Source organism: Mustela lutreola, chromosome 4 (assembly GCF_030435805.1).
Source record: "Mustela lutreola isolate mMusLut2 chromosome 4, mMusLut2.pri, whole genome shotgun sequence".
Classification (NCBI taxonomy): Eukaryota; Metazoa; Chordata; class Mammalia; order Carnivora; family Mustelidae; genus Mustela; species Mustela lutreola.
The window spans coordinates 181,494,953-181,521,527 of NC_081293.1; the positions used below are offsets into that span (position 1 = coordinate 181,494,953).

Sequence of the window (26,575 nt, forward strand, 5' to 3'; positions counted from 1 at the left end):
AAGAATGACCCTGAAAACAATTCAGAGATCAGGGGTGCCATCAGGTTTTCAAAGGAGGAGGCTATCAGCTCTGTTAAACAGACTTGCACTCACAGCCCTGGGGCTGGGCTACCCAGAGCCCTGGGGGTGTGACCAGCAGCAGGGAGGTTTCTGGAATGGCGGAATAGCAGTGGCAGGCAGGATCACCGTCCCAGGGAGCCAAAGAGGCAGTACTAAAAGCAGAGCAAGGAGCCAACAGGGATTATTCTCAGGCTTTAAGATCTCACTGAGTTTGCCTGGTAACTCATCCCTCCTTGCCTCTTTCTCATTTCTTCCTTTTGGAACAGGAATGTCTATCTTTTTGCCTCTCCTACCGCTGTATTGTGGAAGCAACACCCTACCTAGTTTCACTGATTCATAGCTGGAGAGGAGTTCTGCCTCCAGAAGAGCCTCATCCATATCTGATTGCGATGATATTTGGAAAAAACTTTGGACTTTAGACATTATCCTGGAATGAGCTAAGACTTTTGGGGCTATTGGGATGAAATAAATGTATTTTGCATGTAAGAAGGACATGCATTTTAGGGGGCCAGAGGCAGAAGGTGGATGTCTGCAAATCAGGAGGAGGGCTTTCATCAGATCCTGAATCTACAAGCACCTTGATTTTGAACTTCCAAGCCTCCAGAGCTGCGAAAAATAAGTATTTGTCATTTAAGCCACAAAGTTTATGCTGTTTTTGTTATAGCAGACTTAACTGTCTAAGACAATTGGTGAGAAGAAACTCAGGAGGAACTAAGACATACAGTTCAGGCGATAGCTGAGTATCTACTATGTGCTAGTTAAGGAGGATATAAAGAATAATGTAGGAGTAGTCCTAAAAAGTTCCCATTAATTAATGAGGAACAGGGTATTATGCTTAGCAAAATAAGTCAATCAGAGAAAGACAACTATCATAAGATATCCCTGATATGAGGAAGTGGAGCTGCAACGTGGGGGCTTTGGGGTGTAGGAAAAGAATAAATGAAACAAGATGGGATCCGGAGGGAGACAAACTGTAAGAGACTCTAATGTCACAAAACAAACTGAGGGTTGCCGGGGGTGGGGGGGGTGGTTAGGGAGAGGGTGGTTGGGTTATGGACATTGGGGAGGGTATGTGCTATGGTGAGTGCTGTGAAGTGTGTAAACCTGGCAATTCATAGACCAGTACCCTTGGGGCTAATAATACATTATGTATTTATAAAAAAATTTTTAAAAAATTATGTGAGGAACAAAGGCACTGAGAATCAGGTACTTAGGTTATGGAGTCAGATCTGCAAAAGACCAGTTGTGTAAATGACCTTAGCACATCTAGCATATTTGAGTATTAGTTTCTTCATCTGTGGCCAAATATTGTAAAAGGGAATTCTTCCATTTACAGCAGAGCTTGCCGAGGAGATGGCACACTGAATGCTGTATTGTGCTTCTACTTTCCTCAACACCTAAAACTGTTTAAAAAAACCATAAACTTTACACAACCCCGTGTCAGCTAAAATAAGACCCTTACAGGACTTTTCTGAAGATTTATTTTTTCCTGGCTACTGAAGTATAAGGCTTGTTTTAACTAATCATGTACAGAGCTGTTGATTTATTCCAGCTCATTTAGAGGGTATATTTTAATCTTTAGTGAACATAACAATCATGAAAACCCTTCCTTATAATTAAAAACACCTTCTGGGGAGCGCCTGGGTGGTTCAGTCGATAAGCGTCTGACTTCGGCTTGGGTCATGATCCCGGGTGCTGGGATCGAGCCCCACTTCAGGCTCCCTGCCTGCCCAGGAAGCCTGCTTCTCACCTCTTTCACTCCCCCTGCTTGGGTTCTCTCTCTCGCTATGTCTCTGTCAAATAAATAAAATAAATAAAATCTTTAAAAAAATAAAAATAAAAAACTAAGAACACCTTCTTTTTCCCCCTTAGCCTGATGTGTTCCTTTGCCTAGAAATAAATAAATCAGCCAAATTTGTTTTGCCTTCTAACTCTCGGTGGTCTTTTTTTATTTGACAACATCTTATATCTGAATAGTACTTTATAGTTTACTCTGTCTCTTTCCACTTGAGACGAATGGGATGTAATCGAACAGGACCAGCTTTTGAACCAAAGAGATTCTGGCTCTATCACTCACTAGCTAAACCTCCTTGGATAAGTTACTATATCAGTGAATGTCCCAGCTAGAAACAGATGGCATTCTCAAGTTGGGCAATGTAAGAGGTTTAATAAAGGGACTCTTTATAAAAGTGCAAGAACATACCAGGAAACAGCAGGAAGCAAGGGGTGGGAGTGGTTACTGGAACCCAGAACCAGAGAGCTGTGTGGAGAGACCACTTAGGAAGAGGACTTGTGACTTCTGGTCAAAAGGGCCAGTCAGTCCAAAGTGACCTTACAGGAAGGAAGTCAGGGGAAGGAATACCCCCACCTCCCTCTCTTCTGTCCCACACATGTGAAGAAGCAAACCCAAGACAAGTATTTAACTTTTCTGAGCCTTATTTTTCTGATTGTGAAAGTGTGATAAAAATATTTATATCTCAGGGCGCCTGGGTGGCTCAGTGGGTTAAAGCCTCTGCCTTCGGCTTGGGTCATGATCCCAGAGTCCTAGGATCAAGCCCTACATCGGGCTCTCTGCTCCACAGGGAGTCTGCTTCCTCCTCTCTCTCTCTGCCCACCTTTCTGCCTACTTATGATCTCTGTCTGTCAAATAAAGAAATAAAATCTTAAAAAAAAAAAAAGTTGTGCTTTCAAAAAAGAGTTTATATCTCTTATATCTCACAGTTTCTCTGAGGATTAAATGAGAACTTACATTATCTCATAGTAGGCAAGCTAGGTACTCAATAATTGTTCTCTTCCTTCACTTGATCTTCAAAACTCCTTTGTGAAGTAGACAGGATAGATTTGATTAAATTCATTTTATAAGGGTAGAAAATATTATAGGGGTTTCAATTTTCCACCACTATAAGTTATGTGACTTTCCCAAGTTTGCATGGCTAGAAATGTACCAGGCCCAGGAACAAAACTAAGATTTTCAAAACATACTCTTAAGTTTCTTTCCATAGACATTCTCTGAGCCCGTACATCCTCTTCTGCAGAAGGCTGCCACCGATGGTTTCTTCTATCTAGGCCTCTATACTTGGAGCTACAATGATTCTGCTACGCAGAGAAAATTTTACTGACTCAGGAATCAGTGCCTGAGGCAAAATAAGCAACCACTATAGGGTTAGATAAAAAGAAGGCCAAATGCCTATAAGGTGACTAGATGTAAGACTCTGACCAATATAGACTCTCCATATTACACCCTTAGCAATTCCACTTGGATATCTATTAGACATCCCCTGTATAACACTGATACCAGACTTCCCTTTTTTTTTTTCTTTTGTACCTCTTAATCCCTTCACCCATTTCACCCACCCCCTTACCAACCTTCCCTCTGGTCAGTTTGTTTTCTGTATTTAAGAGTGTTTGTTTTTTTGTTGGCTTGTTTGTTCATTTGTTTTGTATTTTGGATTTCACATATAAGTGAAATCATACGGTATTTGTCTTTCTCTGACTTATTTCACTTAGTATAATACCCTCTAGGTCCATTCATGTTGTTGCAAATGACAAGATTTCATTCTTTTGTATATGTATATACCATTTTTTAAAAAAGATTTTATTTATTTATTTGACAGAGATCACAAGTAGGCAGAGAGGCAGACAGAGCGAGAGGAAGGAAAGCAGGCACCCTGCCAAGCAGAGAGCTGGGGTTCAATCCCAGGAGGCTGGGTTCATGACCTGAGCCGAAGGTGGAGGCTTTAACCCACTGAGCCACCCAGGTGCCCCTGTATATACCATATTTCTTTATTCCTCCATGTAGCAATGGACACTTGGGCTGCTTCCATTTCTTGGCTATGTAAATAATGTTGCAATAAACATAGGGGTGCCTATATCTTTTCATTTTTTTTTTTTTTTTTAAAGTAAGCTCTATACCCAGTTTGGGGCTTGAACTCGTGACCCTGAGATCAAGAGTCACATGCTTTACCGACTAAGCCAGCTATGCACCCCATGTATCTTTTCAAATCAGTGTTTTCATTTTCTTTGGGCATATACCCAATAGTGAAATTACTGGATCATATGCTATTTCTATTTTTAATTTTCTGAGGAACATCCATACTGTTTCCTACAATGGTTGTACTGATTTACATTCCTACCAACCATGTACGAGGCTTTCCTTTCCTCCACATCTTTGCCAACACGTGTTATTACTTGTCTTTTTGATACTAGTAATACTAACTGGTATGCAGGGATATCTCATTATGGTTTTGATTTACATTTATCTGATGACTAGTGGTGTTGAGTATCTTTTCATGTGTCCCTTGGCCATTTGAATGTCTGAACTCAAAATTCTTGATTTTTTCTACCTTGAAACTATTCTAACTCTAAATCTTCCCCTTTCAATAAGAGCATCACTATCTACCTAGTGATGCAAACACCAAACCCAGGGATTATCCTTGATTTTTTCCTTTTCTGCCTGCCTTCCCCCCACCCCCCACCAGCAAGTCTAGCTGGATTTACTTCTAAAATATGTCCCAATTCAACCTCTGTTCTCCATCTCCTCTGTTAGTCCAAGCCACCATCATTTCTTGCCTGGCTACTATAATAACCTCCTGTCAAGTCTTCTCACTTCAACTCTTACCTCTCTCCATCCCATTTTCTGAGTGAACTTTATAAAATCTAAAATGGATAATGCTGCTCCTTGCCTTGAGTCCCTGCAGCAGGTCTCTCCATCATAGTTCCACATCATGGCTCCTTACCATACCCATTTTTCTGACTTCACTCTCCCCATCACTATGCTCCAGCCACACTTTCTATTCTTTGAATATACCAACTCCTTTCTTGTCTCAGGCTGATTGCACTCGTTTATTCTCTCTGCCTAGAATGTTCACATCCAGCCTTTGCACTTTCTTACCGTATAGGTTATTTGCTTAATTTAACTATTACCTTCTTAGAGAATTTTCTATCTAAATATTACTTCAGTGTAGTCTTTTCTTAGTACTCAAATGCACAGACTAAAATGATCTGGTTGACTTATTTATTATATGTTACCATAACAGAATGGTATGGGCCCTTGTCTGACTCGTTTATCTCTGTCTTACTAGCATCTAGACAAAGCCTGGAACATCAAAGCCTCTTAATAAATCCCCCCCCCCCCACTTTTTTTTTTAAATAGGAAAAGATAGTGAATGGTGACAAAACAAATACAATCAGTTACTTTTTCTGGTAAGTATGTACTATGAGAAGCATACCGAGAAGGCATCAGAGAGTAAAAGATGATTGCTTTCAAGGGGTGACAAGATGACTGGGTCACTGGAGCTGTTGATCTCGGAAAAATAATCATCTATTATCCAGTTCTCCATGAGGCTACCGGTTTGTCCCAATCTTTGAAGTGTGGGGAACCTAGAGGAATTAAATAGCTGCTGACAGTTTCCAGGCCTTCCCCATGTATCCTTACAATGAACCCTGTCACATAAGGCAATGCCCCAAAGGCAGAGGAAGATACTAAGTTTCACCTGAGCTACTAGTAGATTCTCACAGATTTTGAAATCTTTTAGTCTTCTATTTTATCTTTACATTTACATAAAATTTGAGTTCAGGATAGCACCATGTCTATATTTTGTTATCATATGAATACTTGAACTTATTGTACCATTTGTAAAGTCTTTGCGGCAGGAAAGCCACACTATCCTGGGTCTTTACATTCTTCATGGCAATCACACCTCAGGAGATACATGTTTGCTGCCTAAGAAGTTCTGGCATTCTCTTTCCTTTGCAACCCAAATTCCCTTTAAGTGTAATTTATTCATTCTTCAATAAATATTTACTGAGCACTTACTATGTACTAGACATTCTCATAGAACTGAGGATACAACTGTGAACAGGATATGCATAACTCCTACCTATATGGGAGTTACAGTCTAGGAAGAGAGAATAGAAAAAAGAGGAAATTAAAATATATTGTGATATTTGCTAAGATAAGGAGGGAAATATAGAAAATGGCACCTAACCTCAAAATAGGTGATCAGGAACGATTTTCCAGCATGAAATGATCTGAAAAATGAGCAGGAGTTAGCCAGGTAAAGAATGGTGGAGAGTACTCCTGGTTTGGCTTCAACTAAGCCCTGGAGGCCAGAGAGAGCACAGAACTTACAGGAGCCAATTCAGTGTGTTAGTTTAGTTTGGCAGGAGTAAAGCTTGTAAGGGAGAAAGAAGAGAAAAGGCTGGAGAGGTAATCAAGGCAGGATATGAAAGGCCTCTGCTCAGGGATTTCCGTATTACTTAAATGGAATAGAAAGTCACAGAAAGTCATCTCAAGAAGAACTGGCTTGTATCTGTTTTTTAAAAAGGATCACTGGGGGCACCTGGGTGGCTCAATTGGCTGAACATCCGACTCTTGATTAGGCTCAGATCATGATGTTGGGATCATGAGATCGAGCCCCATGACCAGCTATGCATTCAGCATGGAGTCTGCTTGAGAATGTCTCTCTCCCTCTCCTTCTGCCCCTCACCCCCCACTCTCTCTGTCAAATAAATAAACAAATAGACTCAATTTAAAAAAAAAAATAAAAGGATCACTCAGAAACTGTAACTCTATGTCTGGAAAAGAACAAAGACTACTTACATTAGGGTAAGAGGTGAGGTTAGCGACTTCAGAGCCCTTAACTAACTAAACTGAGTCACCATCTTAAAATTTTTCCCTTCAAAGTATCTCTTTCTCCTAAAGTTAACCACTAAGCATCTTTGGGACCAACCTTCTCTGGCCTCTCCCCCATCTCTAGACTCCCAACTTGAGTCACTGAGATCACAGCATTCCCTCAAGGAACAAACACTTTTCCAACATGCTGCAACACCCAAAGCGCATGTGCTTTTAGAAGCTAACATACTGTGGCCTTCTTTGGGGCATTCTTTCTTTCCAAAATTTTAACTTTTTTTTTTTTTTTTTTTAAGGTAATCTCTATGCCCAATGCAGGGCTCGAACTCACAACCCCAAGATCAAGAGTGGAATATTCTACTGACTGAGCCAGCCAGGCGCCCCTTTTTTGACATTCTTGATCTGATATTCCAGCAAAGGCCACTGCTAAGTTTTCCCCTACAGTAAGGGGAGGTCAGGAAAAGATCTGAGGAGCTTTGGGCAGCTTAATGATTGGTTGGGAAGAGAATACTGTTGAAGTGTTTCAACTCAGTTGGTCGTTCACTGAGAAAACTCCTTGCAGTTCTTCTGTGGGTCAGGTGGAGAGGAAGACACTGTCACGGCTTTTCCGGCTGGAAACTTTTCTTTAGGGAGTGACTAACTGCAGTGGCTAAGCCAAGAACTAAGCGTGCGTAACCTTGACAAACGGGTACCTGAGGGGGAGCATTATCTAAAGCTGCCAGATATTTGGAGCAAATGTTCCTTTTTTGATAAGAAGCTCACGTGATGCCCATATGGCATTCAGAGCACCTGGGCTGTTATTCCTTCTCTGGTCTCTCTCTGTCTCTCTCTCTCTCTTTTTTTTTTTTTTTTTTTTTTAACAACTCTGTTCTGTCTCAACTTTTGGACGAAATTTCTGTGCGAGCTAAAAGCGGGCAGATTTAACAGCTGGAAAAAAAAAAAAAAAAAAAAACGATGACACGCGGCTTCCTCAGCTCCTTAAGGTTTTTTTGTTCTGTTTTTCCTGGTCTGTAGGTGAATACCAGGACTGAGCAAGCCGAGCGCACGGATTGGTGTGAGAGGGCACGCCACAAATGTTGACAAGGAAGGGCACCTCACAAACCGCAAACAGAACAGGGTGAGAGGACACCCGAGCATTTCCTTTTCCTGTCTCCATGTGACTCGGGAACGCGGGGCGAGACATTTAAAACCAGCACCGCGGCGGGAAAGGATGCTAGGTCTTCCACGCCAGCTCCCTTTCGGTGCCGCGGCCTCAAAGGACGGATAACGCGGGAGAGGGCAGCGGTTTCCAAAGTCGCAAAGACGTCCCTGCTCCCAGGACGGTCTCTCAGTTTCCCGTCCGGGCTCCCAACTACAGTTTGTTTCTTTTTCTAACACTCTTGGTTTCTCCTTACCTCAGCTTGTAAGAAAAGTCCTTTGCGCCACTCCCCTCCAAGCCCAGGACAGCCCTCAGGTGCTCACAGTCCAGTCCCAGTTTGTGTCAGTCTACTAAGGAGCATTAGGCGATGGAAACTCTAGGAGAGAACCGAGGACCCGCGCGCGCCTCAGCAGTCCAGGAAGCGGGCGAGACCCGCGAACCGGAGAGCGCTCAGCCCGTCAGGCCGCGGCCCCTTTAAGAGCAGGCCACACCCCTCCCCTCCTCCCCGCGCGGCTGGCGGTCGGTGGCGGCCGCCTCGGTGCTGACAAGATGGCGGCTGGCGGGGCTGTCGCTGCGGCGCCCGAGTGCCGGCTTCTCCCCTACGCGCTACACAAGTGGAGCTCCTTCTCCTCCACTTACCTTCCCGAGTAAGTGCTGGGCCCTGAGCTCGTGCTGCCCTACTCTTCGGCATAAGCACGGCTGGGCCAGGGGGGCAGTGGAGGGCAGTCGAGCCGAGAGGCCCAGGCAGGGCCTGGTAGGGGGACGCCTGGCCTCTCGAGTCTCAGTCCAGTCGCGGAGAGCTTTGCCTTCCCCACCCCCGGTCTCAAGGGGGGGTGGGGGAGGGTTAGGGCCGGGAGAGCGGGTCGGGCGGGGGGAAGGGGTGAGGTGTGCGGCGGATCCCGAGCGCGTAGAACAACCGGGAGTCCCGTGATGCTGTGCCGGGGATCCGGGGGTTGAAGAGAGCCTGGGGAGCGGCTGGCTCGGGGAGGTGGGGCAGGAACAGGAGCTTTTGAGGTCCCGATGTCTGGCGAACTGGTGAAGACGTCTAAGGTCGTCGGAGCTGTCGGGAGACGGGGGACGGCTCAGCCCAGAGTGTCAAGCTGAGCAGAGGAGTGATTGTCCCTGAGTGGGGACATTAGAAGTGATTACCTCCAAAGGAGTGGTAACAAGTCACGAAGGGCTGAAAAGTTGTGGGATCCATCTGAATCTTTGCAGGTGGGGAGGATTTGTAGGATTTGCGGAGGGTTGTCTTTTCCGGCTGGTAGTTCTGGAAAAGATAGGGAGCGGGCTGGGACATTACAGAAGAGTTCCCTTATATTATGGCTCAGAACAGGGATTTATAGAAATACAGACCAGTTTCCCAACCCAGAAACTCAAATACAGACAGAAAAGTCCGACTTGAATGAATTTGACTCCCAGCACTGCTTTGGTCTGAATTCTTGATCTGGGGTTAAAACCGGTTCCATTGCATTCATTTATTGATTTATTTTTAAACGAATTCCTTCTGAAATGCTGAAAGTACTTCCATCCAGTATTTATTTATCTTTAGCTTATCTTTGAGGGAAGAGCACGTAACTCCCAGTGTTATATCCAGATAGAGAAACTGGCTTAGTGAAGTTTAAAGATCTGTGCAGACCCTCAAGAAAAGTGCTAGTTGTCCCCTGCCCCCCATCATTTCACAAGGCCAGGAATGATTTTGTAAACAAAACAAATTGCAAATAATATATATTTTATGTTTTTCAACAAATGAAGTAACTAGATCTGTGAGGCATACTCAGCATTTTTCATTTGTATTTCAAAAAGTCTTTACATTTTTTCAAATTTGATTTCTTCAGTTAAATCAGTCAAGAATCTGAAAAAGGATCTGTGACTAGAAGAATCTATAACTTTCTTGACTGCTAGCCCATTGTCCTGTTCACCAGGGAAGGGTTGGCGGTCAGGCCTTCAGTACGGTTTGCTTCAGTGAAGGCTGCCAAGTGACTTGTGGTCCACCTGGCCTGTGTGGCTTATTGATGGCTACTGCATGACTGTCCCGGTTGATGTTGGACTACAACTTTTCATTTGAGAGTGAGCCAGGTAAACATTCCAGCCCTCAGCTGGAGTTGAAATGTGGCCCAGGTACTTCTGATTTTTGAAGCTAACAAATTCTTGAATCTGGAGACAATTAGCATTTTTCTGTACTCGGGTTAGGATCACAAGGCAGTAGGGAATTGGGGTGGCATCCTTTGATCTAATAGCTTCAAAGAAGTTTTATAATAACAGAAGTTTTTCTGGTCTTAAGTTGGGCTTCCAGGATTTCACTCCTAAAACTTCTGGTGTAGGGGCAGGACTTTGATATTAGAAGTCCCATCTCAGTTATGAATAAAAAGGAAAGAGTGCATTTCAAGCAGGAAATCATTTAGTGGGATGGCAGCTTTACTCTGACTTACGTCTCATCCTGGCCCAAGATTTGAAGTGGACAGAGCACTAGTTCTGGTTAGAAGGCAGTTGTTTGAAATTGGAGAAATCTGTTGTTATAATTTTCTCAATTATGTTCATAAATTAGTATTTAGTGCATATTTAACTTTCAGACACTTTTATTTACAATGTCGTATTTAATCCTTATGATATTCTACTGTCCTATGCAGAAAAGTTTTTTTTTTTTTTTTAAGATTTTATTTATTTATTTGACAGAGAGAAATCACAAGTAGATGGAGAGGCAGGCAGAGAGAGAGAGGGAAGCAGGCTCTCTGCTGAGCAGAGAGCCCGATGCGGGACTCGATCCCAGGACTCTGAGATCATGACCTGAGCTGAAGGCAGCGGCTCAACCCACTGAGCCATCCAGGCACCCTGCAGAAAAGTTTTTATTTTGAAGTACTAAACTATTAAAATAGAAGAGTAATTGGAACTTTGTTCTTTGAAGGAATATAATTGAGTATAGTGGAGCTTGAGTTTGAGAATTTTTTGTCTGCTGGATTAGTGTATGCTATACCTAAATTGTAAAACTCTTTTGGTACTGAACTTCTATTAGCAAGTAAGGATGTTACAGCTTTGTACAATAGGAAGTGTAAGAAAGGGAATTGACTTTCCTTGATTTTGCCCTAAAATCCTCTTTAATAGTGGTTGCTGTATCTTTACTGCTGTGACAGATGTGTTAGTTACTTCCTAAGTAGGTCTCATTTTAAGTAAAGCCGTTTGCTGGAATTGTTTACCGGGTAGCTAGTATTTATTGGTTTCAAGAGTCACAGATCAAGACATTTCAAGGGGGGAATAATAAAGCAATAATAATAGGAAATACTTACCTGCCTTCCATATGGTGGGCACTTTTATGAACACTTTAAGTGTATTAACTCATTTAATCCTAACAGTTGTGTGAAGAATTTCTTTTTTTCAGATGAGGAACTGGGCATGGCGGGATTAAAACATGCCTCAGGTCACACAGCTTTAGATGAAGTTAGGATTTGAACCTAGGCTGTCTCGCTTCACATTCCATAGTGTTAAAGGTGCTGTTCTGCTTCTGCATGAAGGCACAGACAGGAGTTCAGAGATTGGAAAAGAGTACTCATATTAAAGGCACTTAAATTTTAGTTGTGTATAAACATGTGAAGTCATGGAAAAAATGGTAAAATTCAGATATGTCTTTTCTTCCCAAGGACTAGAATTTTTTTCCTTCTAGTCCTTTTAGATTTATTTGGACCTTAATATTAAAGCAGATCTAGTTATAGATAGCACATTTTTATTTTGAAACTAACAAAGTGGTCTTTTGTTTTGCTGTGTGCTTAAAAAGTTTGCCGTATTATGATTTTTTTACAACTTAATTTGGAAATTAAGAAAAAAATATTTTTTTGAAAGATTTTATCTGTTTGTCAGAGAGAGAGAGAGAGAGACAGAGCACAAGCAGGCAGAGGGAGAAGCAGACTCCCTGCTTAGCAAGGAGCCCTGCTAAGTCAAGTCCTGGGGGACTTGATTCCAGGGACTCTGGGATCATGACCTGAGCCACCCGGACATTCCAGAGAAGTACATTTAAATAATGATTAATTGTTAAAATTACATGGGAGTTTATACGTAAAAATATTTTATAGCCTGCTAATCTCTATACTCCAGTGTTTCTTGATGTAACTAATAGTGATACCAACTATACTTTATTGAGCACCTATTACAAGCAGGATGATTTTTCTGTATAGTTTTACTTAATCCTTAGAACAAACCAGCAAGATGAGTTTTTGTTTTTTGTTTTTGCAGATGAGGAAACTGAGGTCTATAAAGGTTAAGTAACTAGTCATGTAGTTTTCAAATGGCTTGGCAAGTTCTGTGACTTAAAAGCTATTGCACGTGCCTCTAGTAGCAACTACCATTTATTAAGAACCTTCTGTTCTTTGGGCACTATGCTTAGCACTTAGCATGTATTTTTTGTTTTTTGTTTTTTAATTTAGTCTTCACAAACACTTGACAGTAAGTATTACTCTGTTTTACAGCTAGGGAAACTGAAGTTCAGAGAGAGAAATTAATCTGTCCAGGTCCAAGAGTTGAAAGGGTAGGAGATTGTATTCTGATATTTGGGCTTTCTGACTTAAATGTTATCACAGTTGATTCAATATTTTACATGTCTATAGTATGTGCCTAATTGTGACTATGGATAAGAAGTGCTTTAGGTTTAAGAGAAAGAGAACAATATTTAGATATATTTTGTCTTGACATTTGAGATTTTAATGTATTAATATAAAAACTGGGAGGACCTTTGAAAATTTTGTACACATTAGGTAATTTCACTGATATGGCATGATTGTAGTTTACATGTTACTGAAAGACTTAAATATTTTATTTTTTTTATTTTTATTTTTTAAGATTTTATTTATTTATTTGAGAGAGAGACAGTGAGAGAGAGCATGAGTGAGGAGAAGGTCAGAGGGAGAAGTAGACTCCCCATGGAGCTGGGAGCCCTATGTGAGACTCGATCCCAGGACTCTGGGATCATGACCTGAGTCGAAGGCAGTCGTCCAACCAACTGAGCCACCCAGGCGTCCCGAAAGACTTAAATACTTTAGATTGTACAATTTGGTACATTTTAAAGTGTGTTTATCTTTTTTCTTAGTCTTCTTTATTACTTAAAATCAAACCATTAAAATTGTATCTGTGTTAACATGTGATTCATAGTTCACAGTAAAAGTGATAAAATTTGACAACCAGGATAGGAGATGAACCTGTTTCAACTATTTTAAAATTTCACATTTAAAAATGAATACATATTTATTTCTGTTTGCAAAAAAAGTCTCCTAAGTCTGTTTTGGAGTATTTGCAAAATAATAGGCTGGAACAAAATATAAATTATCCTTAATACCACTATCCAAAGATAACCTATCATGTTTTGACATATATCATTCCAGATATTTTGTTGTAACTATATTTTTTATTTTGATTTTGTCCTCTGTTTGCTGTTATGTGTTCTTTTCCCACATTATTATATTAAATATTCCTCTGTATCATTTGTTTAGTGATGCATTATAATCTTGGTAATGATTTTATGGTATTTTATTTAATTGGTCTCCTATTACTGAACATTTAGGGTTTCTGGGCTTTGTTTTGTTGTTGTTTTGTTGTTCTTTGGCCATTTTGAGCGAGACTGCCTTAGAGAAACAAATTTTGAACTTATTTATGATGAGTTCCTGGATGTTGAATCGTTGTGTTTGAAGTGCCCATCTGTTTTTCTGCTGTTTTTGTAGGAAACTCAATCTATCCGGGGTTTATTTTGGCATTATTCTTAGCAATTTAGGATTAGGAATGGGGTTTTGATGAGATAGGTCCTTAGAGATGTCTGAACAATGCTTATATAAATCGAAAATAACATTGCTCCTAATAATTCCTTTTCATTCCTCCCTCTCCCTTCAGTTTTGGTCTTTAAATGAATTTTTATTTTATTAATCACAAATTTGAAAAATAGAACACATTTGTGAGGTTTATTATTTATTTGGTCCATAGACAGAATCATTGTGCATATGAATTTGAGAATTTGTTATAATCCCATAGACTCCTGCAAACCCATGAATTTGAATCACTAGTTTGGAGGTATTCCACTCCTTTGGACTGGGGACTATCATGTTCTTCCTTACTCTCCTGTCCTCCTCTTGCCCTCAATTGAAGTTATACTGGCATGGCTTAGGAGCTTTACTGGCCACTGAAAGTTCTGATATTTTCAGTCTGATAATCTTAGAACTTTAGAAAAATGAAGATACCCAGGATAGATGAGAGGAATATGAAGTAGATGGAGGCCTTATGCAGAGCTAACTTCTAGAATTGGATCTTTATATGACTTTTAGCAAGTTATGATTTTTCCTCTGAGCATCATCAGTTTCCTTTTATGTAGAAATAGTTTTTATCTTTGATCAAATTCTAGGAGGTTTTATATTCTGTTATTTTTTTTTCCAGATAGTCATATGGCTCTATCATTTGCATTAATTTCTAGGTAAATATAGTAGGTTTTGAATAAATGATTTGGAGCCTGATACAGTGACTTTGTGATGTTTTACATATAGATAAGATACATATCAGCTGTTTGTGGCAGCCTGACTGCTGTATTTCAGTTTTTCAAAAATCATCTTCAGAAATATGAGGGATTTCTAGATTTTCATTTTAGAGATGTAGATATTAACACCTAAGAATGGCTTTCTTTGTATTTACTCTGGTTTCTGACCCTTTGGGAATCTGTACCATGACTCTTCTTTTTATTTTATTTTATTTTATTTTATTTTATTTTATTTTATTTTATTTTATTTATTTGTCAGAGAGAGAGAGAGAGATAGCCCGCGCGCGCACAGGCAGGCAGAGGCAGAAGCAGGCTCCCTGTCAAGAAAGGAGCCCTATGTGGGACTCGATCCCAGGACACTAGGATCATGACCTATGTTGAAGGCAGCCACTTAACTGACTGAGCAACCCAGGCATCCCATGTACCATGACTCTTTTCATCAGTTCTGGAAAAAAAAAATTTATATTCTTCAAATACTGTTACTGCCCCATTCTTTTTCTCCTTCTCTCTGTAAGTTCAACTAAATCTATTTTATAGCTTTTGTCATACCCCCCTATGTCCCTTGTGCTTTTTTGTGTCTTCTGTCATTTTTTTTTTTTCTCCCCTTATTCCATTCTGGGTAGGTTTTACTTACTTGTGTTCCAGTTTACCAATTCTCTATTCAGCTATGTCCAGTTTGCTTTTAACCCCATCTGTTTTTTTTTTTTTTTTCTTTTTAAAGGTTCTTATTTATTTATTTGACAGACAGAGAGGCAAATCTGTCCGACAGACAGAGATCACAAGTAGGCAGAGAGGCAGGCAGAGAGAAAAGGGGAGGGGCAGGCTCCCTGCTGAGCAGAGAGCCTGATGCGGGGCTGGATCCCAGGACCCTGGGATCATGACCTGAGCTGAAGGCAGAGGCTTTAACCCACTGAGCCACACAGGTGCCCCTGTTTTGTTTGTTTGTTTCTTTTTTCCCTTGATTTCAGCTATAGCAATTTTTTAGTGCTAGAATTTTTATTTGACTCTTTCTTTAAAATAGATGCAATTTTTTTCTTTTTTGGTGAAAATATCCATATTGTTACCCATTTCTTTTCTTTCTTTTTTTAAAAAAGATTTACTTATTTTTAGAGAGAGAGCATGTGCACAAGCTGGGGTTGATGTGGGTAGAGGGAGAGGGAGAGAAGCCCAAGCAGACCCTATCCTGAGGCAGGGCTCCATCTCACAACCCTGGGACCACGACCTGAACTAAAAATCAAGAGTTGGTCATTTAATGCACTGAGCCCCCCAGATGTCCCTGTCATTCATTTTCTTGAACATATCAGTCAAGTAACTTTAAAGTCTGTGTCTGAAAACTATTATCTGGATTACCTGTATATCATTTCTGTTGTCTTTTTCCTGAAGTATCCTGGTGTGTCTGGTAATAAAATGATAATTATATATGATTATATATAGTTGTATGTTATATAATGATAATTGTTATTACTACTGCTACTACTGTCACCACCATTGCAACCATTTTGGGGGATAATTCTTGGTTAAATGCCAGACATCATATGCAGAATTTTAGATACAAGTACAAATTATACTATCTTCTGGCAGGCAGATGAAATAGATCTTCAGTCAAGAATTGAACTGACTTGAAGCTGGGTTTGCAGTTTGTAAAGCTGTAGTTTGCCCACCTTTGGTAGCCCTCTGGGAACCTGGCTGAGAGACTTGGTTATTTCTAGGGTCTCCTGCTTTTGTCTCTCCAGCAGCATGAGAGTCTTTAAAACTCCTGTTTGCTTTTCAGTTGCTTTCTGCAGACTTTTTAGCCTCTGCTCTGTGTAGTTTAAGACTTACAGATGCCTTAAGGGGAAAATACACAGTGTCAGATTTGTTCTAACGTGCCTCCTTTCACTATGGGATCTTGACCCCTTAAGTCCTGGGTATCATGGCAAGACCCAACTACCAAGTTTTGTCCTCCTCGCCACATGATAACTGCCAAAAGTTCTGCTGATTTTTCTGGCTTTTAGTGACTGTCCTTTCCCAGTCTCTTTCCCTGTGCCATTAAAGAAATAGATGGACTGTCCTGTGTAGAATGTGGGGCTCCCTTTAATGAATTCTTTAGGATCTCAAGTCCTAGCTGCCTCAGAAAGTCGGTGATACCTTAAGAACTTTTGTTTTTTCTATTTTATAGAGCTTTTTTAGTTTTAATAGGGAATGTTTTTCTGCTACAGGCTATTATGTTACATTCAGAAGCAAAAATCATTGTGTAGTTCTTATGGATTAGATTATTGTATCTGGTAGGTTTATGAATTCCTCATGATTATATTAAAGTATTAACTAACCTTTGAGCTCAAGATTTTTTTCCTGAGAATTTTCTTTCATTTTGCCTTTTAACATCGTAACTGCTTATTCCTAATCCTTGATAGGAAAAATTATGAAATATAAATAATATTATTCTTTAGCAGTTGTTAAAATACTTACTAAGAGTTAAAATGAGATTTTATTCTTGGTTTTGTTGGTGATTTAGAAGTTTCTTTTGAGACTTGTTTATGAAGTCCAGAAATTGAGGGTTTAATCTTTGTCATAAGTATATAGTTACTTTCCTTTCTTTAATGTGCTTTTTATATTATCTACCTTTTTATTAAAACTTTCATGGTGGGGGTGGCAAATGGGTGGCTCAGTTAGTTAAGGATCTTCCTTCGGCTCAGCTTATGATCCTGGGACCCTGGCACGGAGCCCCACATTGGGCTCCAGCCCCACATTGAGCTCCCTGCTCAGTGGGGAGTCGGCTTCACACTCTCCCTCTGCTGCTTTCCCTGCTCGTGCTTTCTCTCTCTGTCAGATAAATAAAGAAAATCTTTAAAAAAAAAGAAAAAGTTTATGGGAATGTTATGTTTATATGAAGACATTGTTTAGAGAGAAGGTACTATGGTCTAATGTAAATTTTTTGGTTTGTAAATATTGTTAGTATATAATACTTTTAAAATATCTCTGTGTTACTTTAGTATGACTGTTATTTATTGTTGTTATCAGCTATGTATTTGTTAAGGCATGATTTTTGTGTGAAAAGAGATGCTGACTTATTTTAGGCATCATTGGATAATGTCCCCTTTCCCCTTTCCCTTGTGATTTAAATAGTGTGAGCAGAAGGGCCATAAAACCTAACTCCTACTTACTCTGCAGCTGTCAGCTAAAATGTCACGTGTCTTAACTCTGTTCCCACCAATAAGTCTGGTACCCCTTCTTCTGCCCCAGTAGTTAAATGCTTTTATACAAATGTGTACCTTTCTTAAAAATCACTTTGTACAGTTGACAACTATGGGCTTATTTGTATGATTTCTTTCTCTTTCTCTTTTTTTTTTTTTTTTGAAGATTTAAAAAATTTATTTATTTGTCAGAGAGCGAGCGAGCAAGAGAGTGAGAGCACAAGCAGGGGAATGTCAGGCAGAGAGAGTAATAGGCTCCCCGCGAGTTGTGGGACTCCATCCCAGGACCCTGGGATCATGACCTTAGCCGAAGACAATTGTTTGAGCCACCCAGGCATCCCTATTTGTATGATTTCTTTATTAATAGCTATTCCCCCAAGTAGACCACAAGCTTCATAGGAACTATGGAATTTTTCCTCCCTCATCATTGTATTATATAGACATAATGTTTATCTTTTTAAATATTTTTTCATTTGAGGTAGAGAGAGCACAAGTCTCTCCCCACTGAGCTGGTAGCCTGGCAGTGGGACTTGGAGATCATGACCTGAGGCAAAATCAAGAGTCAGCCACTCAACTGACCAAACCACGCAGGCATCCCTGGGATAATGTTTTTTAAATGAATAAATGGCTGGATTAACTAGGTATTTTGGCTATTTTCTCTCTTTAATGCAATTTTGATCTGGAGCTAGAGTCATATTCTGGCCATGTTCAGAATACCAAATAATTAGTAATAACTAAATCTATGCTGTAAATTTTCATAGTTTTCAATAATTTCTGAGAATAAGTGAAATTGGTTACCTTTGGAAGGACTTCAACAATAGAAAACTTATCTATCTTGGGGTTTTAGAATTTTTGTTATGAAGTTATTTATAAATTTTTTTTAGAGACTTTGAGAGAGAGAGAGAGCATGAGCAGGGTGAGGGCAGAGGAAGAAGCACACTCCCCATTGGGCAGGGAGACTGATGCGGGCTTGATCCCAGGACTCTGGTTATGACCTGAACCAAAGGCAGATGCCTAACCTACTGAACCACCCAGGCGCCTTGTTAGTTGTAACTCTTACAGTCAGTCAGTATTTCTAATGAGACCTTGAGAACTTTAAAGCTTAGTTTATTACAAAATTTGATTTACCTAATTTATTCATGTACATATGTATTTATTTTTAAAGATTTTATTTACTTATGTGACAGAGAGTGCGCACAAGCAGGGGGAGCAGCAGGCAGAGGAGAGGGAGAAGCAGGCTTCCTGCTGAGCCGGGAGTCCTCACATAGGGCGTGATCCCAGGGCCCCGGGATCATGACCTGAGCTGAAAGCAGATGCTTAACTGACTGAGCCACCCAGGCGCCACAACCTAATAGTTGTTAATAGCGTTAGAGCACATTACCAATATTTTGATAAGTTTTAGGATGGAGTCATTTCCTTAAATTTCTTGAATGTAAGGATTTGTTAGTTGACCTTTTTATATAACTATGTTTTTGGTTTGGTAGTTCACATACCATACAGTTTGACTCTTTAAGTTGTATAATTTAGGGACACCTGGGTGGCTCAGTTGGTTAAGCACTGCCTTAGGCTCAGATCTCTCTCTCTCTGACAAATAAAGAAATAAAATCTTCAAAAAAAAAAGTGTATGATTTAATGGTTTTTACAGTGTTCACAGTTATGACCATTGCTGCATTCAATTTTAGAACATTTCTGTAGTCCCAAAAAGAAAACTACCTGTTAGCCATTATCTGCTTACTCTGCTATTTCTAGGCACTAATCTAATTTTTGTCTCTATAGATTTGCCTATTACAGGCATTTCATATAAACGAAATCATATATAGTCTTTTGTGATTGGCTTTTTTTACTTAGCATACAGTTTTGAAGGCTCATCCATTTTGTAGCATGTATCAGTACTACATCCTTTTTATGGCTGATAATACTCTGTTCTTTTTATACACCACATTTTGTTTACCCATTCATTAGTAGATGGACATTAGGGTTGTGTTCACTTTTTAGCTATTATGAGTAATGCTATAAACCTTTGTTTATAAGTTTTTGTGTAGGATGTTTTTATTTCTCTTGGATAGATGCCTAAGAATGGAATTTCTGGGTTATATGGTAACTATGTTTAACTGAAGAACTACCAGCTGTTGGCGATTCTTTTTTTCCTGTAAGATAGTATTAAGAAACTCATTAATGCATATGAATTGAATTCCTGTAAGGAATATGACCATCTGGACTCAGCAAATTGCTTGACTTCAAGTTTATTGCTCTGAGAACTTTCTGTGACAGTTTAGCTAGTCCTTTATCTTCCCTAATTTATTTGATTTTATTTTTAAAATTTCGATTCTAGTGTAATTAACATACAGTGTTATATTTGTTTCAGGTTTAATCATTGCAGTATAATGATTAAACAATTCCATATATTGAATGTTGATATATTCCATATATCAGTGCTCAAGATAGGTTGACTCTTAATCCCCTTAACTTGTTTCACCCCCATCAACCTCCCCTCTGGTAACCATCAGTTTGTTCTGTACAGTTAAGAGTCTGGTTTTTGTTGTTGTTGTTTTGGTTTGTCTCTCCCCCACTCTTTGTTCATTAGTTTTGTTTCTTAAATTCCATATATGGGTGAAATCATATGGTATTTGTTTTTGATTGACTTACTTAGCATTGTACTTTCTAGATCCATCCATGTTGTTAAAAGTGGCAAGGTTTCATTCTTTTTACGGCTGAACAGTATATTCCATTGCATACATATACCACATCTTCTTTATCCATTCATCTGTTGATAGACACTTGAGCTGCTTCCATAATTTGGCTATTGTAAATAATGCTGCAGTAAACGTAGGGGTACAAATATCCCTTTCAGTTAGTGTTTTCATATATTTTGGGTGAATACCCAGTATTTTGATTACTGGATTGTAGTTATTTTGCTTTTGTTTCCCTTGCTGCAGGATAGACATACCTAGAAAAATGTTGCTGCAGCCGATGTCAGAGAAATAACTTCCTGTATTCTCTACTAGGATTTTTATGTTTTCAGGTCTTTAATCCATTTTGAGTTTATTTTTAGGCCTTTAATCCATTTTGAGTTTATTTTTAATCTTTTTTTTTTAAAGATTTTATTTATTTATTTGACACAGAGAGAGATCACAGGTAGCCAGAGAGGCAGGCAGAGAGAGATTGGGGGAAGCAGGCTCCCCGCCAAGCAGAGAGTCCAATGCTGAGCTTGATCCCAGGACCTTGGGATCCTGACCTGAGTTGAAGACAGAGGATCTGAGCCACCCAGCACCCCTTGAGTTTATTTTTGTGTGTGGTGTAAGAAAGTGGTCCAGTTTCATTCTTTTATATGTAGTTGTCTGTTTTCCCACTACTATTTGCTGGAGGGACTTTTTTTCCCATTGCATTTCATGCCTCTATGTTGAAGATTGACTGTATGATTGTGGGTTTATTTCTGGACTTTATCTTCTTTTCCATGGATTATCTTCCTTTATTACTGTTCATAATATATGTTATGGATTGGCTCCATGTCTTGATGTCTTAAGAAATCTACCTGTCAGAAGCGCACATACTTATATGCTGAGTACTTAGTGGCAGGGATATGAGTTGAAGGTTGGTATTTTTTTCCTGAAATTTATATAGTTTGCTTACGTGTGAAATATTGAATGGGAGATACTTACGAAACTTTTTAAATGAAATTTTCCTTTAAACAAGTGGAGGCATAGATTTTAAAAGAGCTGAAAATAACTTTTATTGACAGAACAGTTCCTTCCAGAACATAGAGGGAATTTCAGGTGATTGGAAAATTCATACATCTAGGTCTAGGTTAAGGTCTGCAGGTTTAAGCTGTGACATCTTTCTCCATTTTCTACAACCAAAAATGCTACCGTAAATGATGAGGTAAAGAAAAACTTTGGTTTTTATTTACATATTTTTTGCTACATCATGGTATTCAAGTTGCTATTAGAACTTTTCACATTTTTGTCTGTCTTTACCATAAATGAATTATTGGGTGCCTGTTAACCTTCTGGTAATAGCCAGACCTACTGGAAGGTATAAGAGAGTCTCTGGTGGTGAACTATCTATACATATAATAGTTTAAGAGATACATATTGAAGGGAACAAAAGCAAAGCTTAGATGTGTGATAAAAGTGAATGTGACAGAAATAGGAAGTGAAGCTGTTACTTTGGTCAAGGCTTGAGGAGAGACATTTTAGAAGAGGTTAATAAGCTATGCCTGCCTTTATGTAAAGATATAATTTAGTTTATTATCCTTCAAGTTTCTTGAATGCAGCAAGTTATCCTTACTCCTCTGCATATTTAAGAGCTTGTATTTGGGAAATTGAGTTAACATTTAGAATTTGGTTACTGTAGTGTATCAGAATGAGGGAAGTGCTTTTTTCCATATTTGTGCTATACAGGGTGTCCTTGATACTGGCCGGTCATTGGTCAAGTACTTCTTCCTTAGACATTACATATGTGGACTGCTGTCCTTGCCCGTATTTCTGTCCAAAGCCACCATCTTTTAATGCATTAAGCCTTTTAAATTTTTGTTCAGATTAATTTCATAGTTACAGTATTACAAGAGTCTATTTACTGAAGGCAGCTTGGCTAATAGTGCTCTGAATTCATTTGCCATCTTCCTCTCTTCATAGTTATCATTTTATCTATATTTGTCAGTGAACTGCCCTTTATTTATTTATACTTCCTATATGATTCTGTGTATTAGATATAAGCATACAAGTTTAAAAAAAGATTTTATTTATTTGTCAGAGAGAGCACAAGCAGGGGGAGTGGCAGACAGAGGGAGAAGCAGGTTCCCTGCTGAGCAAGGAGCCCAATGCAGGACTCATTCCCAGGACCCTGGAATTATGACCTGAGCAGAAGGCAGATGCTTAACTGGCTGAGCCAATCACATGTCCCATAAGCATGCACTTATTACAGATGCATTTAGGAGATGATGCAAAAAAATTTAGTGTAATGAAAACAAAACTCTGAATACTATTTCATTCTTTTAAGGATAGTAAGATAGTTTGAATTTTTTATGGTACTCTCAACTGCTTTCCCAGGGCATTTAGGCCAGCGCTTATTTTTATATTTATTAAAATATAATGCATGGATTGCAAATTAATCCTCTAACAAATATCTAATGATATTGATAGCGATGTGTTGCCCTGAGGTGTACTGGCTTTAATAGCACAGTTTTTTGAGGTGTCTTTGAATTATGATGAGCTCTTAGGATGCCAGTAAAGTATGTCTTAGAATATTTTTTAATGCTATAGAAAAAAATGCTTCAGATATAATGACATTTAAAAAACCCAGGACAAAAAACCCTCCTGATTAATGGGTTAATTCAATTTATCTTTAAAAATATGCACGCGCACACACACACACACACACACACACACACACAGAATAAGTTTTATCTTATCTTTATATCTTTATCTTATCTGAAAGGATATTTGCCAGTCTTTTTTTTTTTTTAAGATTTTATTTATTTATTTGACAGACATAGATCACCAGTAGGCAGAGAAGCAGGCAGAGAGAGAGGAGGAAGCAGACTCCCTGCCGAGTGGAGAGCCCGATGCGGGGCTCGATCCCAGGATCCTGGGATCATGACCTGAGCCGAAGGCAGAGGCTTTAACCCACTGAGCCACCCTGGCACCCCTATTTGCCAGTCTTAATAGTGATTATCTCTGGATTGTAGTAATTGGGTTGGTTTTTATTTTTTTAATGTTTTTTCTTTGGGCATTGTCCAGAGTTTTACATTTTTATTTAATTTTAGCAAATATATATTACATTTAAACAAGAAAAAATAGAGGTTGTTTGTATGTATGACTTGTTTTATTATAAACACAAGTTACAGAGGATCCCATATCCCATGTTAGTGTGTTGAAATTTATTTTTTGGAAAGTTAGGAGCCACCAAAAGAATTTAAGTGGAAAAGTGATGTGAATAAAGTCTATGGTTTATAATTTAAAATTTAAATATTTTTAAATTTTTATTTTATTTTAAGTATAATTTAAAAATTTTTAACACTCAGGACCCAGCCACCTGGGTGGCACAGTTGGTTAAGCAACTGCCTTCAGCTCAGTCATGATCCCAGCATCCTGGGATCGAGTCCCACCCACATCGGGCTCCTTGCTCGGCAGGGAGCCTGCTTCTCCCTCTGCCTCTGCCTGCCATTCTGTCTGCCTGTGCTCGCTCTCCCTCTCTCTCTCTGACAAATAAATAAATAAAATCTTTTAAAAAATAAATAAAATAAATAAAAAGAGGACCTAATCTGTTTGTAGATCATAAAAAGTGGTATTTTAGTGATAGCTCATTATGTGAATTTTGGCATAAAACTTAGAAGGTGGTCAAAAAACTAACTAACAGTACTAGCATAAATTCCTTCTGTTCTCGTGTGTTTATTTATGTAACCAGGGTAGGATTTTTTTTTTTTTTTAAAGATTTTACTTATTTGAGAGTGAGAGAGCACAAGTGAGAGAGTATGAGCTGGGGAGAAAGGGAGAAGCAGGCTCCCCAGTGAGTAAGGAGCCCAATTTGGGGCTTGATCCCAGGACCCTGGGATCATGACCTGAGCCGAAGGCAGAGGCTTTAATCCACTGAGCCACCCAGGTGCCCCCAGGAGAAATTTTTTAAAAATAGATTTTATTTATTTATTTGACAGAGAGACAGCAAGAGGTGGAACATAGGCAGGGCGAGTGGGAGAGGGAGAAGCAGGCTCCCTGCTGACCAGGGAGTCCTGTGTGGGGCTGGATCCCAGGCCCTGGGATCATGACCTAAGGGAAGATAAATAATTAATGACTGAGCCACCTAGGCGCCCCTGGAGGAGAGTTTTTAAAATTACTTAGAATCTCATGTTCAAAACCAAAAAAGCTTAATTTTAATTTACATCCTCTCTTCCCACCGAAGTCATAAAGACCCTAAGCCTAAAAGAATACTCCCTTAGTTAAAATTCTGTGGGGGAAGTTAAAGGAGAAACAGAATAATACAAATTTTAGACTATGTAAGAAGAGTCCAGACATTTTAAAAAATAGATGATGGTATTTTTATTCTGTTGATATTTTTAAAAACACATATAACAGCTTTATTAAAAATAACCATATTTAGGTACATTAGAATTACAACTTATGCATTCATTATTAGTTACAAAGAATTTTGCTTGCCAATTAAAAAATGGTGAGGATATGAATAGATTGTCACAATTATTTTAGGGAGTATTTGAGCAAAAATGCTTCAGCACTGTTAACTTACAGCAGTAGAGCTCTGTCTTGTTTGCACATTCAAGTTTTTTGGTGAGCTTTTAAAAATCTGATGCCTCCTGGTCATAAAATCTACTCTTTTGGGCCTACGTCCAAAATACCAGACTTACTATGAAGCTCCCACAGAAATGATAGTTTTTCTGTAGCTTATGCCCATGTACATCTATGTTTTCTATAGTTACATAAATATATATTTAAAAGATCTGAAATCTAGAACAAAAAGATAAGGATAATACTAGTGAAAAGTTGAGATGTGAAAGGTACTCTTGATTCAGAAGGTCCACTTTCTCGTTTTCATGTCACATGGCTTCATGAGCAAATGATGCTTTTTGACCAGGATGCAGTATTTGGTAAGTGGGACACAGGCTGGATTTCAGCTTTTATTCCTCAGTGGGATTTTCTCATGCGAAGTACAACCAGTGCAACATTACATAACACTCCTGTACCTTCTCCCTGATGGTAGATATAGAAAGGTGTCAGAAAAAGTAGTGAAGGAAGACATATTTAAAAAGGAGGAAATTTTATTTGAGCTGAAGTAAGATTCAAGTCATTAGTTTGAAAAGGGCTGCTAAATGTCAAGACAAAAAAACACCCACTAGCAGTATCCATTCTGAGGGAGGAGCTTTATGCTAGAGAAGTTGTTCAGCTCACTCATGAGCTAGGCTTTGGAGAAGCCATGTGTGCTGTGGGAGCAGAATGCTGGAGAAGCATCTGTACTGCAAGATCTCAGAGCTGGAGAAGTTCTCTGTGCTTTGGGAGACTTCTGGCAATCATACTTGAATGAGGAAACAAAACACCCCTTACTTCCTGAAGAGGAAGTAAAAACACCACTTTACTTCCTCAGATGATGACTCTCCTGCCTCCTCTCCTGACGAAGCTTAACATTGTGCCTGCTGGCAGAGGAAAAATACTTAAAGGGCCCAAATTTATTTTCAGAGAGTAGGCAAAAAGGGTGAATTTAAAGGTGGGAGTGCGAGGCGCCTCGGTGGTTCAGTCATTAAGCAGCTGTGTCAGCTTAGTTCGTGATTCCAGGGTTCTGGGGTTGAGCCCTGCATCAGGCTCCCTGCCCAGCGGGGAGCCCACTTCTCCCTCTCCTCCCTCTGCTGGCTGCTTCCGCTACTTGTGCACGAGTGCGTGTGTGCGCTCTCTCTCTCTCTCATAAATAAATAAATTCGGGAGTGAATAAATCCATAATTGGCACACTATACTTTAGCACTTGATGTGATCTTTTAACTGTTTTACCAGCATTTCATTTATGTTTAAGCTGGTTAGGCCCACTTAATATTTGAAGTTTTATTCTTGCTGATGCTCATTTTTATTTAGTGGAATTAATGTTACTAGTAGGCTTTAGTATTTTCATTTTCAATTCATCCTTATAAAACAATAGGAAATACAATAAAATGTCTTAAAAATTATAGAAATGGGCACTGAGCTATAAAGATGGCAGAGCTTGGGAAATGAAAGTTGGCTGGCATGTGGGGCTAGTTAGAATATGGCATGTTGGCTGGCGCAATAGCTTGAACTGCTGGTTTATCTGCTGATGACTGTTCTGAATTTGATAAAGGAAAGGCTGAGAACTCAAAGTGTATAGGCTACGTTAGTGTGAGTTGTCCGAAAAGTTGAACGAGGAAAAGTTGGTTATCTGTGATAAACTTGTTTTCAAAGTTGTATCATTAAGCTGCTTACATTCCATAGAATGTAATAATTAAAAAGTCAGAAAAGCACTTCAAATTAAAATTTTGTACCATAATGATCTATAATGTAACTTGCCATAGGACATATCTTAATCTTTGAGGAGAGTGTTAAAGCCTTGTCTAACTACTAATT

The 26,575-nt window shown here is 39.2% G+C and overlaps 1 protein-coding gene across 4 annotated transcripts in view; it reads left to right on the plus strand.

Annotated features, from left to right (window-relative positions):
- The window catches only part of MKLN1 (muskelin 1), a 337,870-nt gene that overhangs the window by 156,877 nt on the left and 154,418 nt on the right, over window positions 1-26,575 (plus strand). For 2 of the 4 annotated variants that reach the window (XM_059171879.1, XM_059171882.1), the window contains exon 1: window positions 8,321-8,476. The exons of 1 other annotated variant lie outside the window; for it this stretch is intronic. In XM_059171879.1, coding sequence (XP_059027862.1) covers window positions 8,379-8,476 — 98 coding nt within the window. In that variant the 5' untranslated portion in view covers window positions 8,321-8,378. Of the gene's footprint in view, window positions 1-7,732; window positions 7,809-8,320; window positions 8,477-26,575 lie in introns of those variants that run through there. One more of the 4 variants, XM_059171880.1, reaches the window with a different exon arrangement.